The sequence below is a fragment of the Portunus trituberculatus genome, chromosome 21, assembly GCF_017591435.1.
Source record: "Portunus trituberculatus isolate SZX2019 chromosome 21, ASM1759143v1, whole genome shotgun sequence".
Taxonomy (NCBI): Eukaryota; Metazoa; Arthropoda; class Malacostraca; order Decapoda; family Portunidae; genus Portunus; species Portunus trituberculatus.
The window spans coordinates 4,001,875-4,024,374 of NC_059275.1; the positions used below are offsets into that span (position 1 = coordinate 4,001,875).

The window sequence follows — 22,500 nt, forward strand, 5'->3', positions numbered from 1 at the left end:
AAAGAAAGAAAGAAAGAAAGAAAGAAAGAAAAGAACCCACAAAAACAACAACAACAACAATGAGTAGAAAAAGAACAAGAAAGAAGAACAAGAACAAGAACAAGACGAAGAAGAACAGGAATAAAAACAGAACAAGAGCAACAAGAACCAAAAACAAACAAGCACAACAAAGCACCAACAATACTAACATACGCAGGCACACACACTACCCCTCTCCCTCCTCAGCCCTCCCTGCCCTCATCTTCTCCCCGGTAAAGGTCAGGTGAGGCTGGCTTGTCAGGCGGGAGATAAATAAGCCTCAAGGAAACTAAGACACCATAAGAGCTTCGAGGAGAAAGGTCACGAACAAGCCACGAACAAGCCACGATAAGCCACGATAATCTCAACCAAACTCAACTCTGCTCTATTTTTTTTCTTTCTTTTTTTTATTCCTTTTATATTCTTTTTTGTCTCGATTCCTTCTTTAAGTTGATTTTCTTTTATTTTCTTTTTTCCTTCTATTATTATCAGTTTGTTCACTGTCTGTCTGTCTTTCATCTTTTTCCCTTCCTTGTTTTTCTCATTCCACCATTCTATTATCTCTCTCTCTCTCTCTCTCTCTCTCTCTCTCTCTCTCTCTCTCTCAATTTCTCACTCCTCCTTAAGCATCGTTTCTTCTCCCCATCTCCCCATCCTCTTTTTTTACTCCCTCTTCAGATCTGTTCTCCATTTCATCTTGAAACCTATCCGCCACCCCCCCTCTCTCTCTCTCTCTCTCTCTCTCTCTCTCTCTCTCTCTCTCTCTCCCTTATGCCTCTAATATTACTACTAATTTCTCCCTCCTCCCCTTTTTCCCCAGCTAATCTGCTCTCTTCCCCCTCTCTCTTTCTTTTTTTCTCTTTCTCCTGTCTCCTCCCCACCTTGCCTTGCCCTCCACCTCCTCTTATTACTTCTATTTTTCCTTCCCCCTCTCCCTCTTCTCTCTCTTTCATCTCCTCTCTTCTTCCTCTCCATCTCCTCCTCCGTCTTATTCTCTTCATCATCTTTCATTCACATTCCTCTTCCTCCTCCTTTATTCTCCTCCTGTTTCTCATCTTTCAATCATCCTCTCTCTCTCTCTCTCTCTCTCTCTCTCTACACGTGGGAAAATGCAACGTTATACGGGAACATCTGCTGAGAGAGAGAGAGAGAGAGAGAGAGAGAGAGAGAGAGAGAGAGAGAGAGAGAGAGAGAGAGAGAGAGAGAGAGAGAGAGAGAGAGAGAGAGAGAGAGAGAGAGAGAACCTACCTCAACATCAGAGCACTTTCCAAACAAGTCAAGTGCAAATAAGCAACAAGCAAACAAGAAACCTGATGACCTCACTGGAATTAAAAATAAATAAAAATAAATAAATAAATAAAAATAAAGACGAAAAAAAAGGGAAAATGGAGGCTGACGAGGAGAGAGAGAGAGAGAGAGAGAGAGAGAGAGAGAGAGAGAGAGAGAGAGAGAGAGAGAGAATTGTTCTTTTCCTGTTCATCACTATTTTTTTTCTTTCCACAAGCTTAGCAACCAAAACTACTACTACTACTACTACTACTACTACTACTACTACTACCACCACCACTACCACCATCACGTACAAAGGCAATTACGCAACATTATACTAACCACTATTATTACCACAATCGATCCTGTCAGCCCTGCCTTCTATAATCCAGACCTTCCAGAACGCCCCTTGCCCCCCCTTTACCCACTCACCCCCCCCCACCCCCACCACCACCACCACCCACGCACGCACATCAATACCTGGCCGGGTACTGAAGGGCAACGCACGCACACGCAAACACGCACACACAGGTACTCACACCACATCGCCAGCCACAGGTACAGGTTACAGGTTATAGGTCACACAGGTAAGGCTGGTCACGTGTCAACACCTGTCCTGCATGATACTTACCTGAAAAGAGAGAAAGACACGTTAATATAGACAGGTGATTTGCATGTAAGGTCATTCTAAAGGTGTTGCTATTATTATTATTATTGTTGCTATTATTATTATTATTATTATTGTTATTATTATTATGGTTGTTGTTGGATTGTTAATTACAGGTTAGGTTACGTGTGATATTTAGGCTTTGACATAAGCAGATAGACAAACCCACACACACACACACACACACTTAACATAACAAGAGATTATGAATGATTATTTACGTAAAGGTCATCTCTCTCTCTCTCTCAAGTGATAAATATTCATTGGCCACTAATTAACGTGCAAGTCGTGACACGTGAACCGCCCGCCGCTAATGACTCAATCACCTGTCGCCCTTATCACCTGAGAGAAATTGCCGGACGCATCACCACCACCACCACCACCACCACCACCACCGCCGCCGCCGCCACCATTATTTTTATCGTAAGTTGTTTGTCATGCCTCCAATATTTTATAGTCGTTGCACATTAATTAAACAATTTTGGTGATTATTTGTTTTCGTGTGTGTGTGTGTGTGTGTGTGTGTGTGTGTGTTTCCAGCTAAGGGGGAAAAAAAGGAAGATAAAATGGCCGGTAATTTCACGGTACTTTCACTCTTTCAATAAATAACAAACAATAACGATACAGAAAAATAAACTAACAAACAAATATATATATATATATATATATATATATATATATATATATATATATATATATATATATATATATATATATATATATATATATATATATATATATATATATATATATATATATATATAGCACATCTAACTGCTCACTTCAATATTACAATAAATAAATAAAAACACAAACAATTGAAGAAAAATAAAATAAACGCGAGTCTAAACTGAAGACAAATAAAATTACCAGGAATCACCACCACCACCACCACCACCACCACCATCACATCCCACCACCACCACCATCATCACAACCAACCACTACCACCACCTCATCAACCACCATCATAATCACCACTAACCACCACCACCACCACCAACACTACCACCATCACCACTAACCACCACCACCACCACCACCACTCCCTCTCCAGCTAGCCACGGATAATGCTTATTTTCATTTCAACCTTTATCTTTATTAATTTACTATTTTTTTCAGGAGCTGGAGGAGTATCGATGGCTGGCTTAAAGAGGAGCAACACACACACACACACACACACACACACACACACACACACACACACACACACACACACACACACACACACACACTGCAGTATAACAAAGCATACACGCGATATGACTGACGAAATTAGAGAGAGAGAGAGAGAGAGAGAGAGAGAGAGAGAGAGAGAGAGAGAGAGAGAGAGAGAGAGAGAGAGAGAGAGAGAGAGAGAGAGAGAGAGAGAGAGCAAGGGGGAGGAGCAATTGTAGCCTGCATACGACCATGGTGTATTGTTCGTGACACTATAACAATGCAGGTCAAGTAAGGTAAGGTCAATTAAGGTAAGATCAGGCAAGGCAAGACAAGGTTAGGTTAAAAGTAATGCCAGATAAGAATGGGTTAGGTTATGTCAAGTAAGGCAAAGGTAAGGTAAGTCAGGTCAGGTGAGGTAAGATAAGTTGTGTTAGGTTAGGTTAAGGTACGGCAAGAATAGGCAACGTTGAATAAGGCAAATTAGGGAAAGGTCGGACTGGGTTAGGTTAGGCTAGGTCACGTTAGCGAAAGGTAGAATAAACTTAGGTAAGGTAAGGCAAGGCAAGGTAGGGTAAAATTAAATTAAGTAATGCAATGCAGAGAGCGAGAGAGAGAGAGAGAGAGAGAGAGAGAGAGAGAGAGAGAGAGAGAGAGAGAGAGAGAGAGCATGGGCGACGGGGACGTGAATTCATCCATGACCGCTGTCTGAGTTTTGCATAATGGCTTGGAAAGGAAAACCATGACCTACTTAGTTTTTGTTCCCTACAGGTATTATTCTTGTACCGGGAGGGGAAAAATGCACGTCATCTTTGTAGTGGCGGTAATTAGTGAATGAATGAGTCAATAGATAATTAGGAAGTGAATGCTGGGAGTAAAAGACGAAGATTAGGTAACGAGAGAGAGAGAGAGAGAGAGAGAGAGAGAGAGAGAGAGAGAGAGAGAGAGAGAGAGAGAGAGAGAGAGAGAGAGAGAGAGAGAGAGAGAGGGGACAAGTAATGACTACACTGCGACAAAGGAAAGAAAGGAATAAAGGAGAGAAGGGAAAGAAGGAAGGAAAGAACAAGAGGAAAGAGGAAAGAGGAAAGAAGATGTAAGCTATGAGGAAAACAACAGGAAAACAAGGAATACCTGGAACACACAAAGAATAGGAAAATTAAAAGAGAAGAACATGACAGGAAAATAGCAAAATACAACGTAAGGACGGGGAAACAAGAAAATGGAAGGAAAAACAACGGAAAAAAAAGTTTGACTATTAAGAAAATCAGAAAACTATAAAAAAAATCGAAAAAGAAAAACAGGAAAAGAAAACTAAACTAAAATAAAAGAAAACGAAAGAGGAAACTAACAATTGAGTGTCCAAGGAAAAAAAAACAGCGGATGTGGTTTTCTGGACGAGGAGGGAAGAAAGGGAAGGAGGGAGGAAGAAAAAGAGGGAGGGAAGGAAGGAGAGAAGGTGGGAAGGAAGGAAGAAGTGGGGGAGGGGGGGTATTTCCTTCAACGAGTTAGTGTCCGTGAGGAAAAACAGACGAAGAAGAGGAGAGGAAAGGAAGAGGGAAAAGGTGTGGAGGGGGAGAGGGGCGAATGAGGAAATAGGAAAGGGAGAGAAAGGAAGGAGGGAGGATAAGAGGATGGAGAGAAAGGAGAGGGTGAGACAGAGACGATGAAGGAAGAGGGAAAAAGAGGATAGGGGAAAAAAAAGAAGGGACAGAAAGAGGGAGAAGGGAGAGAGAGAGAGACAACTCGAGAAAGGGACAAAAAAAAAAAAAAAAAAAGGGAATAGAAAAGAGAAGAGGAAGGTACAGAAGAAAATGAGAAGAGGGAGTTTGGGAGAGGTAACGAAGAAAAAGATGGAAAACAAGAGAAGGGAAAGGAATGAAGGGAAGAAAAAGAAGGAATACAAGAGGAGAAGGAAAGGAATGAAGGGGAAGAAAAAGAAGGAATACGAAAGAGAGAAGGGAATGAAGGGGAAGATCAAGAAGGGAGTAGGGAAGAAGAGATGGAGTGAGGTGGGCGACAGATGCGGCCATTTGTGTCGTTGGGGACGGAGAGAGAGAGAGAGAGAGAGAGAGAGAGAGAGAGAGAGAGAGAGAGAGAGAGAGAGAGAGAGAGAGAGAGAGAGGGGAGATGCGTAAAGGGGAAGAGAGCTACCACTGCCCATCACCGAAATAACCTCCTCCCCTCCTCCTCCTCCTCCTCTTCCTCTTCTTTTTCCTCCTCCCATCAACCCTTACGGAGCCACACCAGCCCTCCTTGAGAGAGAGAGAGAGAGAGAGAGAGAGAGAGAGAGAGAGAGAGAGAGAGAGACCACCACCACCATCCACACACACTCATTAAATACACTGTTCTTGACCACCACCACCACCACCACCACCATTACCATTCTTAAGTAGTTGCCACGTAACCATTTCCTGTTTAATTTTTATCGCCTCTTATCAACAGTTGACAGGAGTTTCCGGTGGGGGAGAGAGAGGGGAGAAGTAGGGGCGGGGAGGGTAGATAAAAAGGCATTTAATTACGTATTCTTCCTTTGGGGGGGGGGGAGGAGGAGGAGGAGGAGGAGGAGGAGGAGGGATAAGAAAGGGAGAAGAAAGAAAAACAAGAGATAAAAAAAAAGACAGGAAGGGAGACTGATATAAAATGAAGCAAAGAAAGGAAAGATAAAGAATGAATAAAAAAGAAAATGAAATTAGGAGAAGAGGAGGCAATGACAATGAAGGAAGGGAAGAGGAAGAAAGAGAAAGGGGAGAAACTAACAATACAACAGAAGGAAACAGCGCACACAGTGATAGGAAGGAAAGAAATGAGGAAAATACAAGAGGAAAAAGAGAGAACGGAAAAAAAAAGATAAACTACGACAAAAATGGATAAGGAAACTTGGATAAAGAAGAAAAATGAGGACTTGTAAATATTTATGTAGAAAACGATGGAGATTACGAAAAATAGAAAACAAGAGGACAGGAAACAGGAAAGGAAAGAAAGGAAAACTAAGATAAGACACAATGGAGAGGAAAGAGAGAAGAGGATGTGAAAAATGGAATAGACAAGAAATAAAACAAGACAATTAAGAAGACGAAGAAAAAAAGAAAGAATGAAAAGAAATAATTGATGATGACTGAAAGAAGATGATGAAGAAACAAGAATAAAAATGCGAAGAAGAGTGAAAGAGAAATGAAAACAAAAAGATTAAAATGAAAATGAAAAGAACACAAAGAGAAATGGATGACAAAAGATAAGGAAACAATAATACCGAGAATGAAAGGGAAAAAAATATATATATGGGACAAGAAGAAAACACAGAATTACAGAAAGGAACACAAAATTCAGAATAACGAAGAACGAAATATAAAGAAAAACATATCACGAAAAGATAAAAAAAAAGAGGATAGAGAAAAACAGATGAACGACACAACTTGACGAAAAAATAAAATAAAATTTCGAACAAAGGAGGAAGAGGAAGAGGAGGAGGAGGAGGAGGAGGTGAGAGGAGAGGAGGGAGAGCAGAAGAGGAAGTAAGGCGCCTAATATTACGTAACACGGCGCCCCTCAATTTACTAGCCAAGACCCTGCTCTCGTTTTCTTTGCAGTATTTTGATCGGCTACTAAAACTGACGCGACGACCCGCAGCAGGTGGCCGCCACACACACACACACACACACACAGCTGCTACCTTTGTCCCTTTATAGTAAGAGAGATATCGTGTGGCTCCGTGTGTGTGTGTGTGTGTGTGTGTGTGTGTGTGTGTGTGTGTGTGTGTGTGTGTGTGACTTCAAAAACATACTAGCAAATGCAGAAAGACAGACAGACAGATGTACATTTCTCTTGCCACACCCCACCTCTCTCTCTCTCTCTCTCTCTCTCTCTCTCTCTCACCCACACGGTATCAAGCATGAGGAAATTAATATACCTTGTCCTATAAGTGCATCTTTACTATCATCCCTACTGTGTGTGTGTGTGTGTGTGTGTGTGTGTGTGTGTGTGTGTGTGTGTGTGTGTGTGTGTGTGAAGTGCCAGCCGCCAGTGACAGGCACCAGACGGCAGGCACGGGAATCAAATGGCACCACCATCACCAACACACACCTCTAGTCACCCCTCACCCCTTCCTCCCCTCACCCTGCTCCTTGCCATCCCTTCCCACCCCCCACCCCGGCCCCTGAGTCAATAGCATCAAGGAGTGGCCGGAAAACAAGCAACACCACTCCAGAGAAGACCCAGTACCACGAACAGTGACGCGAACGCCATCCTGTAGAAATCGTTGGGTAATGTTAAGTAGAAACGAGTCAACAGAACATTAATAACTGTAGAAGCACCACCACCACCACCACCACCACCACCACCACCATCCACACAAAAACGTAGAGAGAAAGAAGGAAGGAAAAATAAGAGCACGCTGTGATGTTGCGCTCTCTCTCTCTCTCTCTCTGGGCGTATTATTATTTTTTTAATTAATTGATAAATATTATGTTTAATTTTTACACATATTATTCTTATATTTTAAGTTTGGTTGTTGTTATTATTATTATTATTATTATTATTAATATATTTTTGTAGCTATTCACCCTTGTTAAACTGTAATGATGTAATGAGGAATTCTCTCTCTGTCTCCCTCTCTCTCTCTCTCAAAGAAAGAAGCAGCGGCAGTTTATTTACTGTCCCCTACGAGGCTGTTTATGATAAGCCACATTATATATAAAGTGAGAGAGACAGTGGAGTGAAGGTGATGGAGTTGCATGATCCACCTCTCTCTCTCTCTCTCTCTCTCTCTCTCTCTCTCTAGCAATCAAGGTAATACGACATATGTTTTCACAGCCATTGTCCAACCTCGAGACGACCTCCCTGACACACACACACACACACACACACACACACGCCGTGACGCAACAAACATACTCATGGCGCATTCCACGCACACACGAACCAAAATCGTCGCTTGCGTCACCAGAGAGAGAGAGAGAGAGAGAGAGAGAGAGAGAGAGAGAGAGAGAGAGAGAGAGAGAGAGAGAGAGAGAGAGAGAGAGTTTTGCTCCTATACACTACACAAGTATTACATTTCTTCGACTTGATATTACACACACACACACACACACACACAATACAGGTGGAGTATATAATAAGAATCGCATGACAACACTGTAATTACAACTCGCAACACTTAATTACCGCCACACTGATGACGCAACACAAAGTAACACTAAATGGACACTGACCACCATTAATTGACTCATTGATTGGCTGGTATTAAAGATAGAAAAAAATAAATAAATAAATGGCGGGTAGAGTGTTCTTAATTATACATAAACTTGTGAACACCCCGTCCCTCCCTCTCTCTCTCTCTCTTTCTCTAACACATTTTCCCATTCTTATTTTGTTCCAACTTTTTTTCCCTTCAAATATTAAAATTCATGGTCATTTTGTTGTTGCAAAGATAAAAACACTCTAAAACCTTGCGTGTGTGTGTGTGTGTGTGTGTGTGTGTGTGTGTGTGTGTGTGTGTGTGTGTGTGTGTGTGTGTGTGTGTGTGTGTGTGTGTGGTAATAAAAAAAAACCCTTCCATGTGGTGGTTATTACGTGAACACAAATTACAAGTGCAATTTTAGTATGTGTCATGAGTGCGTGCGTGCGTCTCAGTCTCACCCAGGTGTTATTAGAGTGACGCAACGGTGAGGGAGTGAAGTGCCGGCGAGGTGTTAGGAAGTGTAGCGCAGCGTGACAGTTAGAAAGTTGAGGGTGTCATTAGGCGACAGTGTTACGGCGGCTGTGTGGTGAGTGACGCGCCGTGACGCCATTACCGGGGTGGCTGTGACGGCTGGAAAACTCAGGTGGAAAAAAAAGAGAAAGAAAGGAAAGTGTACCGAATGCAATTAAGAGAAACACTGGTGGTGAAAAGGTGTATTCTTTTACTACTACTACTACTACTACTAATACTATTACTACTACTACTACTGCTGTTACTACTACTACTACCACTGTTGTTGCTATATTGACACTGACACGAAACAGGAAGGAAAGTGTGTGTGTGTGTGTGTGTGTGTGTGTGTGTGTGTGTGTGTGTGTTTGGCCTTGCACGGCAAAACAAAGGGCACATCACACTGATGAACGGTGAACACACACACACACACACACACACAGTCACTAATTCCTCTCCTCTTCCTCTTCTTCCATCTATTAATTACTAACAGAACCATTTTCCCTCATCACATCCAATTTTCCCACCCTTAATCCAATCACCCATCCACCAACACCCATCACTCTCCTCATCTTCACTGCACCATCACCATCCTTACCCATCCCTCCTTTCCATGCACCCTCACCACACATTCCATCCCTCCCCAACCCCTTCTGAAGGCCTCGGCAGCCCACGCCCCTCCCGCCAGGCACTCGTGGCCCCTGTGTTATGCGGGCCGCTGGTCTGCCCACCATGACCTCGAATTGTGAAGGTCAGGGCCACAGATGAGGTGTAAAGGTTTCGCTACTGTCTTGGAATGAGAAAGATTCGTGTGTGTGTGTGTGTGTGTGTGTCTTTTAGAGAGGTATGCACCCATTCCTCTCATTTTAATACACCGAACACCACCACCGCCTCGACCTTCCTTCCTTCCTTCCATCTCCCCCTTCACGCCCATTCTCACACCCACACCTCATGCAGGGACGATCAGCTGATGACCCCGATAAGCTCCCTCACGCTGCCGCCACAATAGCCCGCGCTAATGATATGATGATAAGAAAAACAAACTTCGCCGCTCGCCAATATTTACGCGGCGCTGAGGGAACGAGCCGCAGTGTTTGTCGCCGCAGCATCGGGGTCTCATTTCCATGTCAATGCGCTCCGGTGAACACCAATGAATAATGAACAGGTGTGTGTCAGTGTGGGTAAGTAAAACATGCAGGTAAGTTACAGTATTATCATCTCATTATCTTTAGTCAGGTGTAACTGTATTTCACACATGAGAAGGTTCAAAAGTGATGTGAATTTGAATGACTAGTGAACGTAATAGTGAAGTGTGTTGATACCAGTTAGATTAGTGTTAATCCTTCAGTGCCATGACGCGTTTTCTTATCTGTTCTGATTATTTTGGTGATTCACACAGCTTCAGAAACAGATGTTGGGATTAGAATAGCAGTCCCTGGCCACTAATCTTTTGACTTCCGTAGATCCTTCCTAATACAAATAAAATCGTCTAATCATACCCAAAAATCAAGGTAAACATGCAGCTCAGTATTAAAGGGGTTAAGATACCCAATTATTTCAACTCTGTGGACGAAACTTTATTTTTCAGTTAAGGTGAAAATTGGCGTGAATAACAATGAGTAATGAACAGGTGAATGAGGAAGACAATCAAGTTATCTACCAAAATATCTCTCATTATCTTAGTCATTACCGGTTGGTCAAACTTAATTCTTCACTTAACGAAAAGGTAAAAAGAAAATGCTGAAAAGCAATGAAAGAACGACAAAAAAGATTAAAACAATTAAGCTGTCTGTTCTGGCGTCATCTCGTCTCATCTTGCCACTATCTAAGTCTGCTGACCAAACTTCCCCACTTAGCGAACGGGTAAACACTGCCAATAATAGTCACAGAGTACAACGAAGTAAATGAAGACAAGATCCCTTTCATGAGGTCACCTTAACTTACATCTCGTCGTCTCACCCGCAACCAAAATTACTTCTCAACTAACGAAGTGGTAAGAGCGACAAGAACGCACTGAAAGTAATAAATAACGATAAAAAAAAAAAAATAGAATGAATAGCAATGAGTGATAAACAGATGCACCCAAACTAGTTACCTGTCATATCACGTCATCTGATTATCTCACTCAGGTACGCAAAACTTCACATCTCACGCAACGGAAGGGTAAAAACAGGCAATGATCAGCAGGTAATACAGAAAACGGAGTGGTACGCGTCAATACAGGTGAGCGGCGCAGGTGTGACGCTAACGAGTTGTCCATTTAAAGATTAGCCATCAGGTGTGGAGAGGCTAAAGTGTACAGATATATTCAGGCAATCGCTGTCCACTCGTTCCCTCTTATGCATCCATTCGTTTGTGTTTTGCTTGCTTAGTGAAGGGAATAGAAGTAGAAGCTTCTGCACCTTCTTTCTTAATTTTTTTCCATAATTCTAACCACCTTTTCCTTCTTCATTGTTCCATTTCTTTCCTCTGCCTTTCAAAAACCTCAATTACTTTCCTCATACTATTGTTTCCATTCCTCCTACATTCTTTCCTCTTTCCCTTTTCTCTTACAGCTACCTTCAGATAAATGCACATCAACGAATGGAGACATCGTAGCAGATCAGCATAGCAATGGTTCTGGGGGAGTGAAAGGCGACTGGGACAACTAATATATAAATACTCAAGTAGTTATATTCATTAATTATTGCCTCCTGACTGCCTCGCTCCTCATCTGGCGCAACACAGTGGTAGGATGATAAGGGAGTATATTTTCGAGACTCTAGTGACAGAAAGGAGTGGATTGTGTGCATAATTCAAGGTTTATAAAGGCAGAAGTGTTGTTTTCATTAGTAAAGACATCTAAGGTTTGTTCATTATTTGAGTGTTTTGATGTAGTTGGAGATAATTATGTACAGGAAAGTATGTAATAGATAGACATACATTAAATACATTTGTCCAACTAGCTAACACTGATTACCACCATCATCATTACCACCACCACCACCACCACCATCTGGTAGAGCCCTTATTTTTCTTAGAATATTGGACGCATTAAGTCTAGCGTCAACAAACAGAAATATTAAACAAAATAAAACAAACAAGTTAAGCATGAATATAAACAAAACAACCATTTAACACACACACACACACACACACACACACACACACACGAACAAAACAAGCAAAAACCACCCTTCCTGACATCCAGCCTTCCATCTCGCCTCTGACACTCGCACCTTTGAAGGGAGCAGCGGCAATATTGGCTTATCGCGAGGTGCAAAAATCTGAGAGCTGTTTTTCCCCTCTTGGGTTAACAATGTTTTTTCACCCTAGGCAAGTTTCCCGTGCTCTAAGTGCCGCTGCTCCGGGCCAATCAGCGAGCGAGGCAGATGCAAGGCTCGTTCTGATTGGCTGGTTATGAAGGTTGAGTGTATGAAACGTGTATTGAAAGTGTTTTCGTATTTTTTGAGATTCGTTTTGTTTTAGTTTTTTTAATGTTTATTGTAACTTTTTGTGGCTCATACTGCATTGTATTTAGATCAGTTTGTATACATACTTTTAAAGGAAGGTTAGGTTAGGTTAGAGGCAAGGTGAGAGGCAAGGTGAGGTGAGGCAAGGTGAGGTGAGGCAGGCGAGGTGAGGTGAGGTGAGGCAAGGTAAGGTAAGGTAAGGCAAGGCAAGACGACACGAGACGAGATGAGACAAGACAAGGCAAGGCAAGGCAAGGTAAGATAAAGCAAAGTTAGGTCAAGTTAGGTTCTCATGACTTAAAACTAGTCATTCCTCATCACCTTATGTTCATTTTTTTTATTACGAGCAGACCTCATCCTTTGCCTTTGTCCTTCACGCAGTAAGTCAATAAAAAAATAAAAGATAAATTAGAGTAAATAAAAAAAAATCTACCGGGAGTTATATATAAGAAATTTATTCCTTCTTCCTCGCTTTCTTTATAATATAACCCTTTATTATTACCAATTGTCACCCTTTACTCACTCATTAACCCTTTCCCTGTTGTCATTCACACAAAAAAAAAATAAATAGGAATAAATGAATAAGATTAATTAAACTAAACTAAAAAAATAACTATTAACGAACAATTCTAACCTTCCACTCAATCATTAACCCTTTCCCTGTTGACCTCCTCGAAAAAACAAAATAAATAAATAAATAAATAAAATAAGAAAATAAGATGAACTACACTAAAAAGAATTAAACAATTTCCTCCAGATCTACAAATGCAATCTATTCTGGTGTGGGTTACTTCCTACCCCACCCAGCCCTTCCCTCCCCCCCACGCCCTCCCCTACAGCTACTCACCCCTTTAATTACGCCCATAAACTCCCACAGACAAAAGGATGTTCCCGTCAGCAAAGAGAGAGAGAGAGAGAGAGAGAGAGAGAGAGAGAGAGAGAGAGAGAGAGAGAGAGAGAGAGAGAGAGAGAGAGAGGAAAAAGTTCAAATGTCTCTCCAACCACGCCCCTTTCCTTCCCTTCCTTCCCCTGTCATGTCCTGTGGAGGGAAAAGAGGGAAGGGAAGGGGAGGGTTGGAAGGAAAAAAAAGGAGGAAACAAGGGGAAAAAAAGGGAGGAAACATGGGAAGGAAAGGCAGGGGGAATAGGAAACGGGGAAAAGAGGAGAGAGAGATAAGAAGAAAGGAAAGGAGCGGAGATATGAGAAAGAGAGAAAGAGAGAAGAGAGAGAGAGAGAGAGAGAGAGAGAGAGAGAGAGAGAGAGAGAGAGAGAGGGGGGGGGGGAACGGAGGAAATGTTGATGGGAGAGCGAGTGAAGATCGTTTATAGGAAATGAGAAGTGGAATGGAAGAGTCGTGTGTGTGTGTGTGTGTGTGTGTGTGTGTGTGTGTGTGTGTGTGTGTGTGTGTGTGTGTCACCTGCTCACAGCGATAAGGTCCGCCTACATCTAATTATCACCCAATTAATCAGAGGCCTTGTAACACCCCTCCCCGCCTCCCTCCGTCTCCCTCTCCCTGCGTCCCTTTCTTCGTCCCTCAGCCTTCATCGTCGCGTCGCAACGAGGAGGAGGAGGAGGAGGAGGAGGAGGAGGAGGAGGAGGAGGAGGAGGAGGAGGAGGAGGAGGAGGAAGGCACAAGGCAACTCATCCAATTTCGGGAAAACAGAAATAGATAGAGAGGGACAAAGGACTCGAAGGAGGAGGAGGAGGAGGAGGAGGAAAAAGGAGGAAGAGTGCTCACAAGGCGTGGCAAAACAGAGGAGCAGAAACGTGGAGATACGGTTCTGTGATCGCTTGGTTTTCGCAACTGCACACACACACACACACACACACACACACACACACACACACACACGAGGTTTATTGCGTGTTTCCCTCTAAACTTTAAGGAACAACATGACAAGCGAAGAAAGAGGACAAGGAGGAGGAGGAGGAAGAATTAGGGTGAAGGACTGGACTGGCACCTTTCCCCCATTTCCTCCCCTATCCCCCGGAAGTTCACGAGGCAAGAGAAGAACCTCCCTCCCCTTCTTTCCTTTCTTCCCATCTTCGATCTTCTTTCTCCTCCTCCTCCTCCTCCCACACCACACAAGTTAGGTCCACTTCCTCCATCTCTTTACCTTTTTGTTTCCTTTTATCTCCGTCTCTCTCTCACGCATGTCCATTTCCTCCTTTTCGTTGTTGTTTTTCTTTTATTTACTCTTCCTTCCTACGTTCTTTTCTTCCCTTGGTTAATTCTTCCCTTCCATTGAGTATCCATGTTTTTCTTTTTTTCTTTTCTTTTCTTCCTTCCACAACTACCTTGTTTCACTATTTTTTTCTTTCTTTTCCTCCCGTCCACTCCACCTCCCTTTCCTTTCTTCTCTCCCTCCAAGTCCACTCCTCATTTTCTTTCTCTCAAGAGTAACCACATACACACATCCATCACTCCCACCTTCCTCCACCATTCTCTCCGCCCTTAGCCCCATGTGGCACCCTGAACCCTCATTTTTCGCTTCCATTCCACCTTCCATAAGTCACACAGCACCAGTCAGCCTCCCATGCTCTTCTCAACACCCACACCCACACAAAGCGGTAACGACCTCCCATCCACGCCCTGGCATACACGAGGCATATTTACTCGACCCTAATGTTGCAGCCTGACATGTTATCAGTCCCATCCTATGCCTATTACGGAAGCGGCGAAGTCACGGCGGCAAACACAGACCTCCGCTGCCTTTTAGTGGGGGGGTTGGGTAGGGATAGGGGTGGGAGGTTTGGAGGTTTGTTGGGGTGTTGGGGGGGGTTAGTTCCATACGCACATCTCGTAAATCTGTCACGTTCCTTCAGGTTTGGCTCAAGGGAGTGCTGTGTTTAGTATGTGTGTGTGTGTGTGTGTGTGTGTGTGTGTGTGTGTGTGTGTGTGTGTGTGTGTGTGTGTGTAATTTCACCTTTTTCACCTCGGTCGCCTGTTGGTCACCCAGCCAGTCTTCCCCATTACGGAGCGAGCTCAGAGCTCATAGACCGATCTTCGGGTAGGACTGAGACCACACCACACTCCACACACCGGGAAAGCGAGGCCACAACCCCTCGAGTTACATTGAGAGGCTTGCCCATTTGCCTCGCCGCTTCCCAGGACTCGAACCCGGCCCTCTCGATTTTGAGTCGAGCGTGCTAACCACTACACTACGCGATGTGTGTGTGTGTGTGTGTGTGTGTGTGTGTGTGTGTGTGTGTGTGTGTGTGTGTGTGTGTGTGTGTGTGTGTGTGTGTGTTGTGCATTTCAGGTGGTGTGGTTAAGCTGTGCGTGGTGGTGGAGAGAAAGAATTACCTACACCACATTTGCCGCACTGAAACTTCCTTTTGCTTTGTCTTCTCTCTCTCTCTCTCTCCTTCCCCCAATCAAAATTCCCTTCACTTTTCAACGCCAATCCACTAAAACTCTTTTCTTTCATATTTTCCCCTTCCTTTCATCCAATCAAGTTTCTTCCCTTCCCTAACCATAGAATTTTCCCCCTTGCCTTTCCTTCCACCTAGTCAAGTCTTCTTCCTTACCTAACCATACAAATGCTCCCTTTCTCCCTCTTCTCACACCCAGAATACCTCACTCTTCTTTCCCTCACCCGAACATACCTCCACTTCTTTTCCACCCAAACACCCAAGTCCCTCGCTCACCCACTGCTGGAACACAACACCAATGAATCACTGCCTGAGACACACACATAATCACCCCCACCACCTACCACGACACCACTGCAGCACTAGGAACCTGAGCCCACATCCCCCCGCCCCGCCTTCCCCCAGCCCCTAGCACCTCCTTACCCCTGGCCTACTAATGCTCACCTTCAGGAGACGCAAGACACGCTACACCCTCCACGGCGGCATTCTAATTATCCTTAAACACACAGCCTATGAACATTCCTGCCGGCGCGACCCACAACGGAGGCTCAGGGAAAGGAACTAGGGACATCTGCATGCATTCCCTTGCCCCGATAACCTGAAGGACGTAAGTAGGTGAGGGCAAGTATCTTCCCCCCCTCCCCTTCACCACCTCCTGCTCCTCCTCCTCCGCCTTCTGCAGCACCGTCTCGTATCACAAATGCAGGCGACGTGATAATCAAATACCGGGGAGGATTAGCGCCACATGCAAATGGGAAGGTGGAGGAGGGTGGAGACGCCTAGCAGTGGAGGAAGGGTGGAAGGATGGATGGTTCACACGCTTTGCAGATGGAGCGTGTATGGAAGGGACTAGCTGGTGGAGAGGTGGAGGCGCCGAGCAATGGAAGAAGGGTGGAAGAGGGTGGAAAGAGAGATGGTTCACACGCTTTTCAAATGGAGGGTGTATGGAAGGGAATCGATAGTGGAGAGATGGGAAAGAAGACCTAGCTAGCTGGTAGAAAGAAGGTGGAAAAGAAGGAATTAATTGACGGGGTTAAGGTGGAAAACGTACCAGCAGGTGGAGAAAAGGTGGAAAAGAAGGAACAAGCTGGTGTGGAGAGATAGAAAAGTGACAAGCAGGTGGAGGGAAGGTGGAAAACATACTAGCTGGTGGAGAGGTGTAAAAGCAGGAACAAGCTGGTGGAGAGATGGAAAAGGGACAAGCAGGTGGAGTGAAGGTGGAAAAGACTAACAAACGAGAAAACAACATAACCGCCAAGCTGGAAAGGCGTGGGAGAGGGGAAGACAGTCCTTCGCCTTTCTACCTGCAATAGTTAGGGACGCGGGTCTTACAAATCGCTCTGGTAGACACACCTGGGGGAATAACCTGCACAAATACGAGGCCGGTAAGGGTTAGGGGACAAGCAGGACAGCCTTGTAGGGCACGCCGTCCCTTATACAGACTTGATACTGCCACTTATATTCCACCTACGAGTATCCACGCCTCGAGAACAAGGAACGGATTGCTAACACTGTCCTGCGCTCATTAGAAAGCCAGGAAGCAACAGACGTGATTCAAATAGCAAGACTCAAAGCAAATGTTCCCATGTTGCTGAAGGGAGTTGATGACACATAGATGAACGGACAGATAGACAGACATACACACACACACACACGAATCTCCCGTTACGACCAGCATCTACCTCTTGGCTACACGGAAATGGCCGCCAAAACAAACAAGATAACGGCCGTGGTAGCAGTCATAAAAAAAAAGCTATATACGGGAGTTGCCAGACAAATGACATACTACAATAAAAAAAATAGATAACATCACACAACACGAATTAGTAAACAGTAAAGCACACAATAACCAGAGAAAAAAAAGGTAAGACAAACAAAACAGGAAATACATAACTACACTGAACTGGCGACTAAAAGATGAAAAAACCACTTAAAACAAGGCAGACGCTTAAACCAGGCGAGGCTAAACACGTTCTGGCCTCGGCATCGCCTCTCGCAGCTACTACAACCTTCCCGGGGCTGTTTTATAAGGGGCAGGAGAACGGGGCAGGGGTGAGAGGGGAGGAGGGGGCAAAAGTAAGCTAGGGAGAAGGAAGGGTAGGAGAGTATGGGGGAAGAGAAGGGAGGTGAGGGGAAGACGGTTAGCACGTGCTGTTCAGGAGAGAGAGAGAGAGAGAGAGAGAGAGAGAGAGAGAGAGAGAGAGAGAGAGAGAGAGAGAGAGAGAGAGACGAATAAACTGAATGGAATGTGGCAATGCAAGTTTTGATGCAACTCTTACTACTAATGCCTACATCTTTAAATCGTGCAATAATAATAATAATAATAACTTTATATTCTGTCCATATTAAACATATAATCACAATACCAACAATTCGAGAGAGAGAGAGAGAGAGAGAGAGAGAGAGAGAGAGAGAGAGAGAGAGAGAGAATCCACATCCCGCACATGCACCAAGGCTACCTCATACACACACATTCACAGCAGCTCTATGTAAATCGGTGTAAGGGAGGCAAGCAGGTAAAGCATATGTAAAGATATACCTCTCGCACCTTTACCTGCCTCAATACGATAATTAGTGAACCCTGGGAACACACCCAATATAATCCTGCATTGTGGAGAAAAAAAGAACGAGATAGGACGAAAGGGGCAAGGGGCAGCAGTGAGACAAGGGAGTAATAGAAAAGAGCAAGGGATAGAAGGCAGAATAGGAGTGAAGAGTAAAGGAGTAGCGAAGGAGGGAAATGGTAGTAGTTAGAGTAGTTTGCATTTACGAGTCTCTGTTTCGTCAGCGTGGTACACGTGAGATTCATATTCTTATCAATTTATTCCATGATTCTCCTCCTCCTGCTACTACTACTACTCGTTTCTTAGAAGACGAGAGAGGGCAGGTTACTATTTCCATTAACAAGTCACTCCTCCCCTTAAATTTTTCCAAACATCTGAATAAGAATTTAACCGGTCTGTGTGTGTGTGTGTGTGTGTGTGTGTGTGCGTGCGTGCGATGCCCGCAGGCTGAGGTCAGATCCCAGGGTCGAATCGTCTTCTACCATCACTGCCCTGCGGCAAGGAAACACACACACACACACACACACACACACACACACACACACACACACACACACCCCGAACAACGGCCCCCTTTTTGGAAAGGAAATACATAAAGATGAAGAAAGAAGGAAGAGTGGCAGGTTAAAAAAGAAAAACAGACGAACCATAAGGAATCATTTCGTACAAATGTGAAACGAAAAAAAATACAACTGGCAACATGAAAAATCCCAGCAAGCGAACGATGAGTAAAGAAACAACCAACAGACACTGAATACTTTGTTAATCAATGGTAAGAGCCCCGCGTGCTGAACCATCCACCTTGAAGGAACGATCTGTGGTGGTGGTGGTGGCGGCGGCGCTGAGGTAGTGATGGTGGTGGTGTGAGGAACCGTGGTATGCTGGAGATGAGGTGGGGAGGTGGATTGGCGCGCTGGCGGAACAGGACAAGGGAAGAGGGAGAGAGGGAGTAAGAGAGACAGAGAGGGAGGGTGTTGGGAAGGAGAGTGAGAGAGACAGAGGCAGGGTGGTGGGAAGGAGAGAGAGGGAGGGAGGGAGGCGCCAAGGGGTGGCAATGGTGGTGGTGGTGGCGTGGGTCTCAGCCCCTCCGCGCTAGGCAACACTTACTGCATCTTCCTCCACCACGCCACCGCCACCACCACTCACTCCACCCCGTTCAATACACAGGCGGCACAGTTCTGATGCAGCACTCAAAACACTGATAGAAGCACCGCTGCCATCCACACCACACCGCCACACACCACCACCACCACCACCGCCACAACGCCCCTCAGGCCAGCTTTACTCAGCGTCCAGCCAACGCGCATTATCCTAGCTCGCCCCGCACGGCTCAGCAGAGAGCAGCAGGCGGCGGTGGCCCTGGGTCAGGAGTGGCTTGCCTTGCCAAGAACAAACACGCTGGTCTTCGCCAGTTACATACTGATGGAAATAAACAATAGCGCAGACATGCTACGTCAGCACCAACACGAGTGCAGCGCGGCGTGCTGGCGTGCGTCATGCCTTTCTTGCGTTGGTTTCTTGGCCGGGCACAGCACTGTGGGTTTATGCAACATTACACACGACACACACGAGTGAAACGGACACTGGGTGGGGTGGGGGAAGCGGGCAACCACACCACGCAGCCCTAGCCTCCCCGAGCTTTGTTCCTATACCAGCCAGGGTCACGGGCTTAGAGCTGCCTCAAGTGTAGCCTCCTGCAGCCGACAGCCCGACAGCCGAGCGTGCAGACAGGCTCGCTGGTGCGCACCACGGCGGCCCGCGAGGCGAGGGGTACTTTTTTTTCTCTCACGGACACCGAGCCGCGGCGTGCGTCGCAAAGGTCCAATGCTGACCCAAAATATCTTGTGTGTGAAGGAGGTGCCGCGGGCCGAGGGAGGGAAGGCTGAGCAGACGTACGTACACCTCGCTGAGCCTGGCGGCCTGCCTGCTGCTGCTGCCGCGGGTGTCCAAGTCCAATACTTACTGGATAGTAGGCGGGGGGGACCTGCGGAGGCAGGGGGAAAACGCTGGAAGCCCACAGCTTGCCGGTTTGTTAAGAACCTCACGGAATAAAACAGAGCCACGAAGTAGTGGCTGGACTAGAGGGTGAGTATTGCCGGACACAGAGCGTGGCTGCACACAACACACTGAGCACAGTCACTGGCGGAGGGAGCTGCTCTCACCCGATCAATGGACGCACCCCACACTCCTCCGCTCGGGAAGTAGAGCCACAATACCAACACCACTCGCTCTGTCTAAAAATACTATATTCCGGTAACAGAGTGATGGTATTAACGTTTCTAGAACATAGTATGAATCACAAGCCAATATGTAATACATATAAAAATGGGTCACTTGTCCTAAACGTTTATCGAGGCAGCGATACATTGGTCGTGCGGCAGGCAGCGGCGCGCCGAGAACCTTACAGACAGTTGGCAGCGATGGGAAAATCTGTAGTCCACTGGTTTCCAAGGATGCTTCTATTAACAACGCTAAGATAACCTGTGCTCCGCGGACCGTCTTTGCGAGGCTCAAAACACGCCCATAAAAGACCCCTCAGAACCACCAGGCAGAAAAGGGCTGGAACACCTTCGCCGACTCCTGCAGTATTTAAAGAGCAAAACCGCCTTTAAATCCTCCGATCCACATGCTTTAGCTATCACAAGAATTAGAAGTCTTTCATTAATAAGTGGAAAGAGACGCATGAAGCCCGCACTGGGCCTTCAGGTGGAAGAGAGGGGACGGGGAGGCAGAGGCTGAAGAATGGAAGGGAGGAGTGGTGGTAGGGAAAGAGGGAGGAAGGGGGGAAGGGGAAGGAGTCCGAAGCGGCCCTCTCCCTCCCTCTTCCCGGGGTGTCCTTGGCGACCACCGGGAGAAGGAAAATGGACAGAAAAACCGGCTCTGGGAGATCGCTGAGTTGGCCCGGAGAGAGAGAGAGAGAGAGAGAGAGAGAGAGAGAGAGAGAGAGAGAGAGAGAGAGCTGGGTCCATGCCATCACGAAGGAGGCCCCACCGTGGACGAGGGGTGAATGTTTCCGGGCTGGGCAGCGTCAGGAGAGTTACGTAAGCAGGTAACGAGTTATTGATTGGACCTGACGAAGGGCGTGCGGACAGGTGCGACGGGGCGTAGAGATCCTCCTCCTCCTGCTGCTGCTCCTGCTACTACTACTTCAATAACTAGTGCTGACACTACTCCTACTGTTGATACTATCACCATTACCCTGCATCTTCAATACACTGAAAACCACTACTCTTCATACTGCTACTGCTGCTACTACTACTACTACTACTACTACTACTACTACTACTACTATTACTACTACTAACCATTTTTACAGAAAGCGTCAACCATCCATCTCTGCTATGCACACGAAACTAGACCAATGAATAAATGAATAAATACACGAATAGAAAAAAAATCAAAATTACGAGTATGTGGACCTCCTCTCCGTAACAGAAAAAAGGAAAAAATAAACAAAATGCACAAAAAAGAAAAAAAAAATACATACAATATTGCGGTTTACAAAATATCAATCTAACTACCTATCAATTCAGCCACCTAACTATGCATATCCATTACACACACACACACACACACACACACACACACACACACACACACACACACACACACACACACACACACACACACACACACACACACACACACGCAATACATATTCATATCTACACACCAACACTCAAAAATATGAGAGAGAGAGAGAGAGAGAGAGAGAGAGAGAGAGAGAGAGAGAGAGAGAGAGAGAGAGAGAGAGAGAGAGAGAGAATTCTTCAACTATATTAAATGTGTGTGTGTGTGTGTGTGTGTGTGTGTGTGTGTGTGGGTGGGTGTAGATATGGATCTAGGAAAATCTAATCTACACACACACACACACACACACACACACACACACAAGGAACAAATCAAGTTTCTTCTTCTATTTGCTTTAACATCAGTCAATCATTAAACGAGAAAAAGATTAATTATTACCGCGTTTGGTCGCCGACGATAGTAGTGATAATAATGATGATAATAATAGTAATAATAATAATAATAATAATAATAATAATAATAATAATAATAATAAGAAGAAGAAGAAGAAGAAGATGATGACATTAGAAAGTTGTTTAAGTAATTGCATCACTAACGATCAAAATTTTCTTCACTTTGATAATACGCAACTAACTATTTCTCTCTCTCTCTCTCTCTCTCTCTCTCTCTCTCTGAACGAGCGTGGATAGGTCGGGTTAGGTTTTATGCGAGTAATATATTTCGCGTGTTGGTATTGATTCTGAAACGGTGCGGCTGTCGCGTCCCTGGCGGTGCGTGGCT

At 45.1% G+C, this 22,500-nt stretch overlaps 1 protein-coding gene across 12 annotated transcripts in view; it reads right to left on the minus strand.

Annotated features, from left to right (window-relative positions):
• Positions 1–22,500, minus strand: part of LOC123506910 (RNA binding protein fox-1 homolog 3-like) — a 561,911-nt gene that overhangs the window by 130,240 nt on the left and 409,171 nt on the right. Inside the window, exons 1-2 of one of the 12 annotated variants that reach the window (XM_045259315.1) lie at positions 20,153–20,352; positions 11,791–11,793 (exon numbers count right to left, since the gene is read on the minus strand). The exons of 9 other annotated variants lie outside the window; for them this stretch is intronic. In XM_045259315.1, the coding sequence (XP_045115250.1) occupies positions 11,791–11,793 (3 nt within the window). In that variant the 5' untranslated portion in view covers positions 20,153–20,352. Of the gene's footprint in view, positions 1–11,790; positions 11,794–18,947; positions 19,002–20,152; positions 20,353–22,500 lie in introns of those variants that run through there. 2 more of the 12 variants (XM_045259316.1, XM_045259312.1) reach the window with 2 other exon arrangements.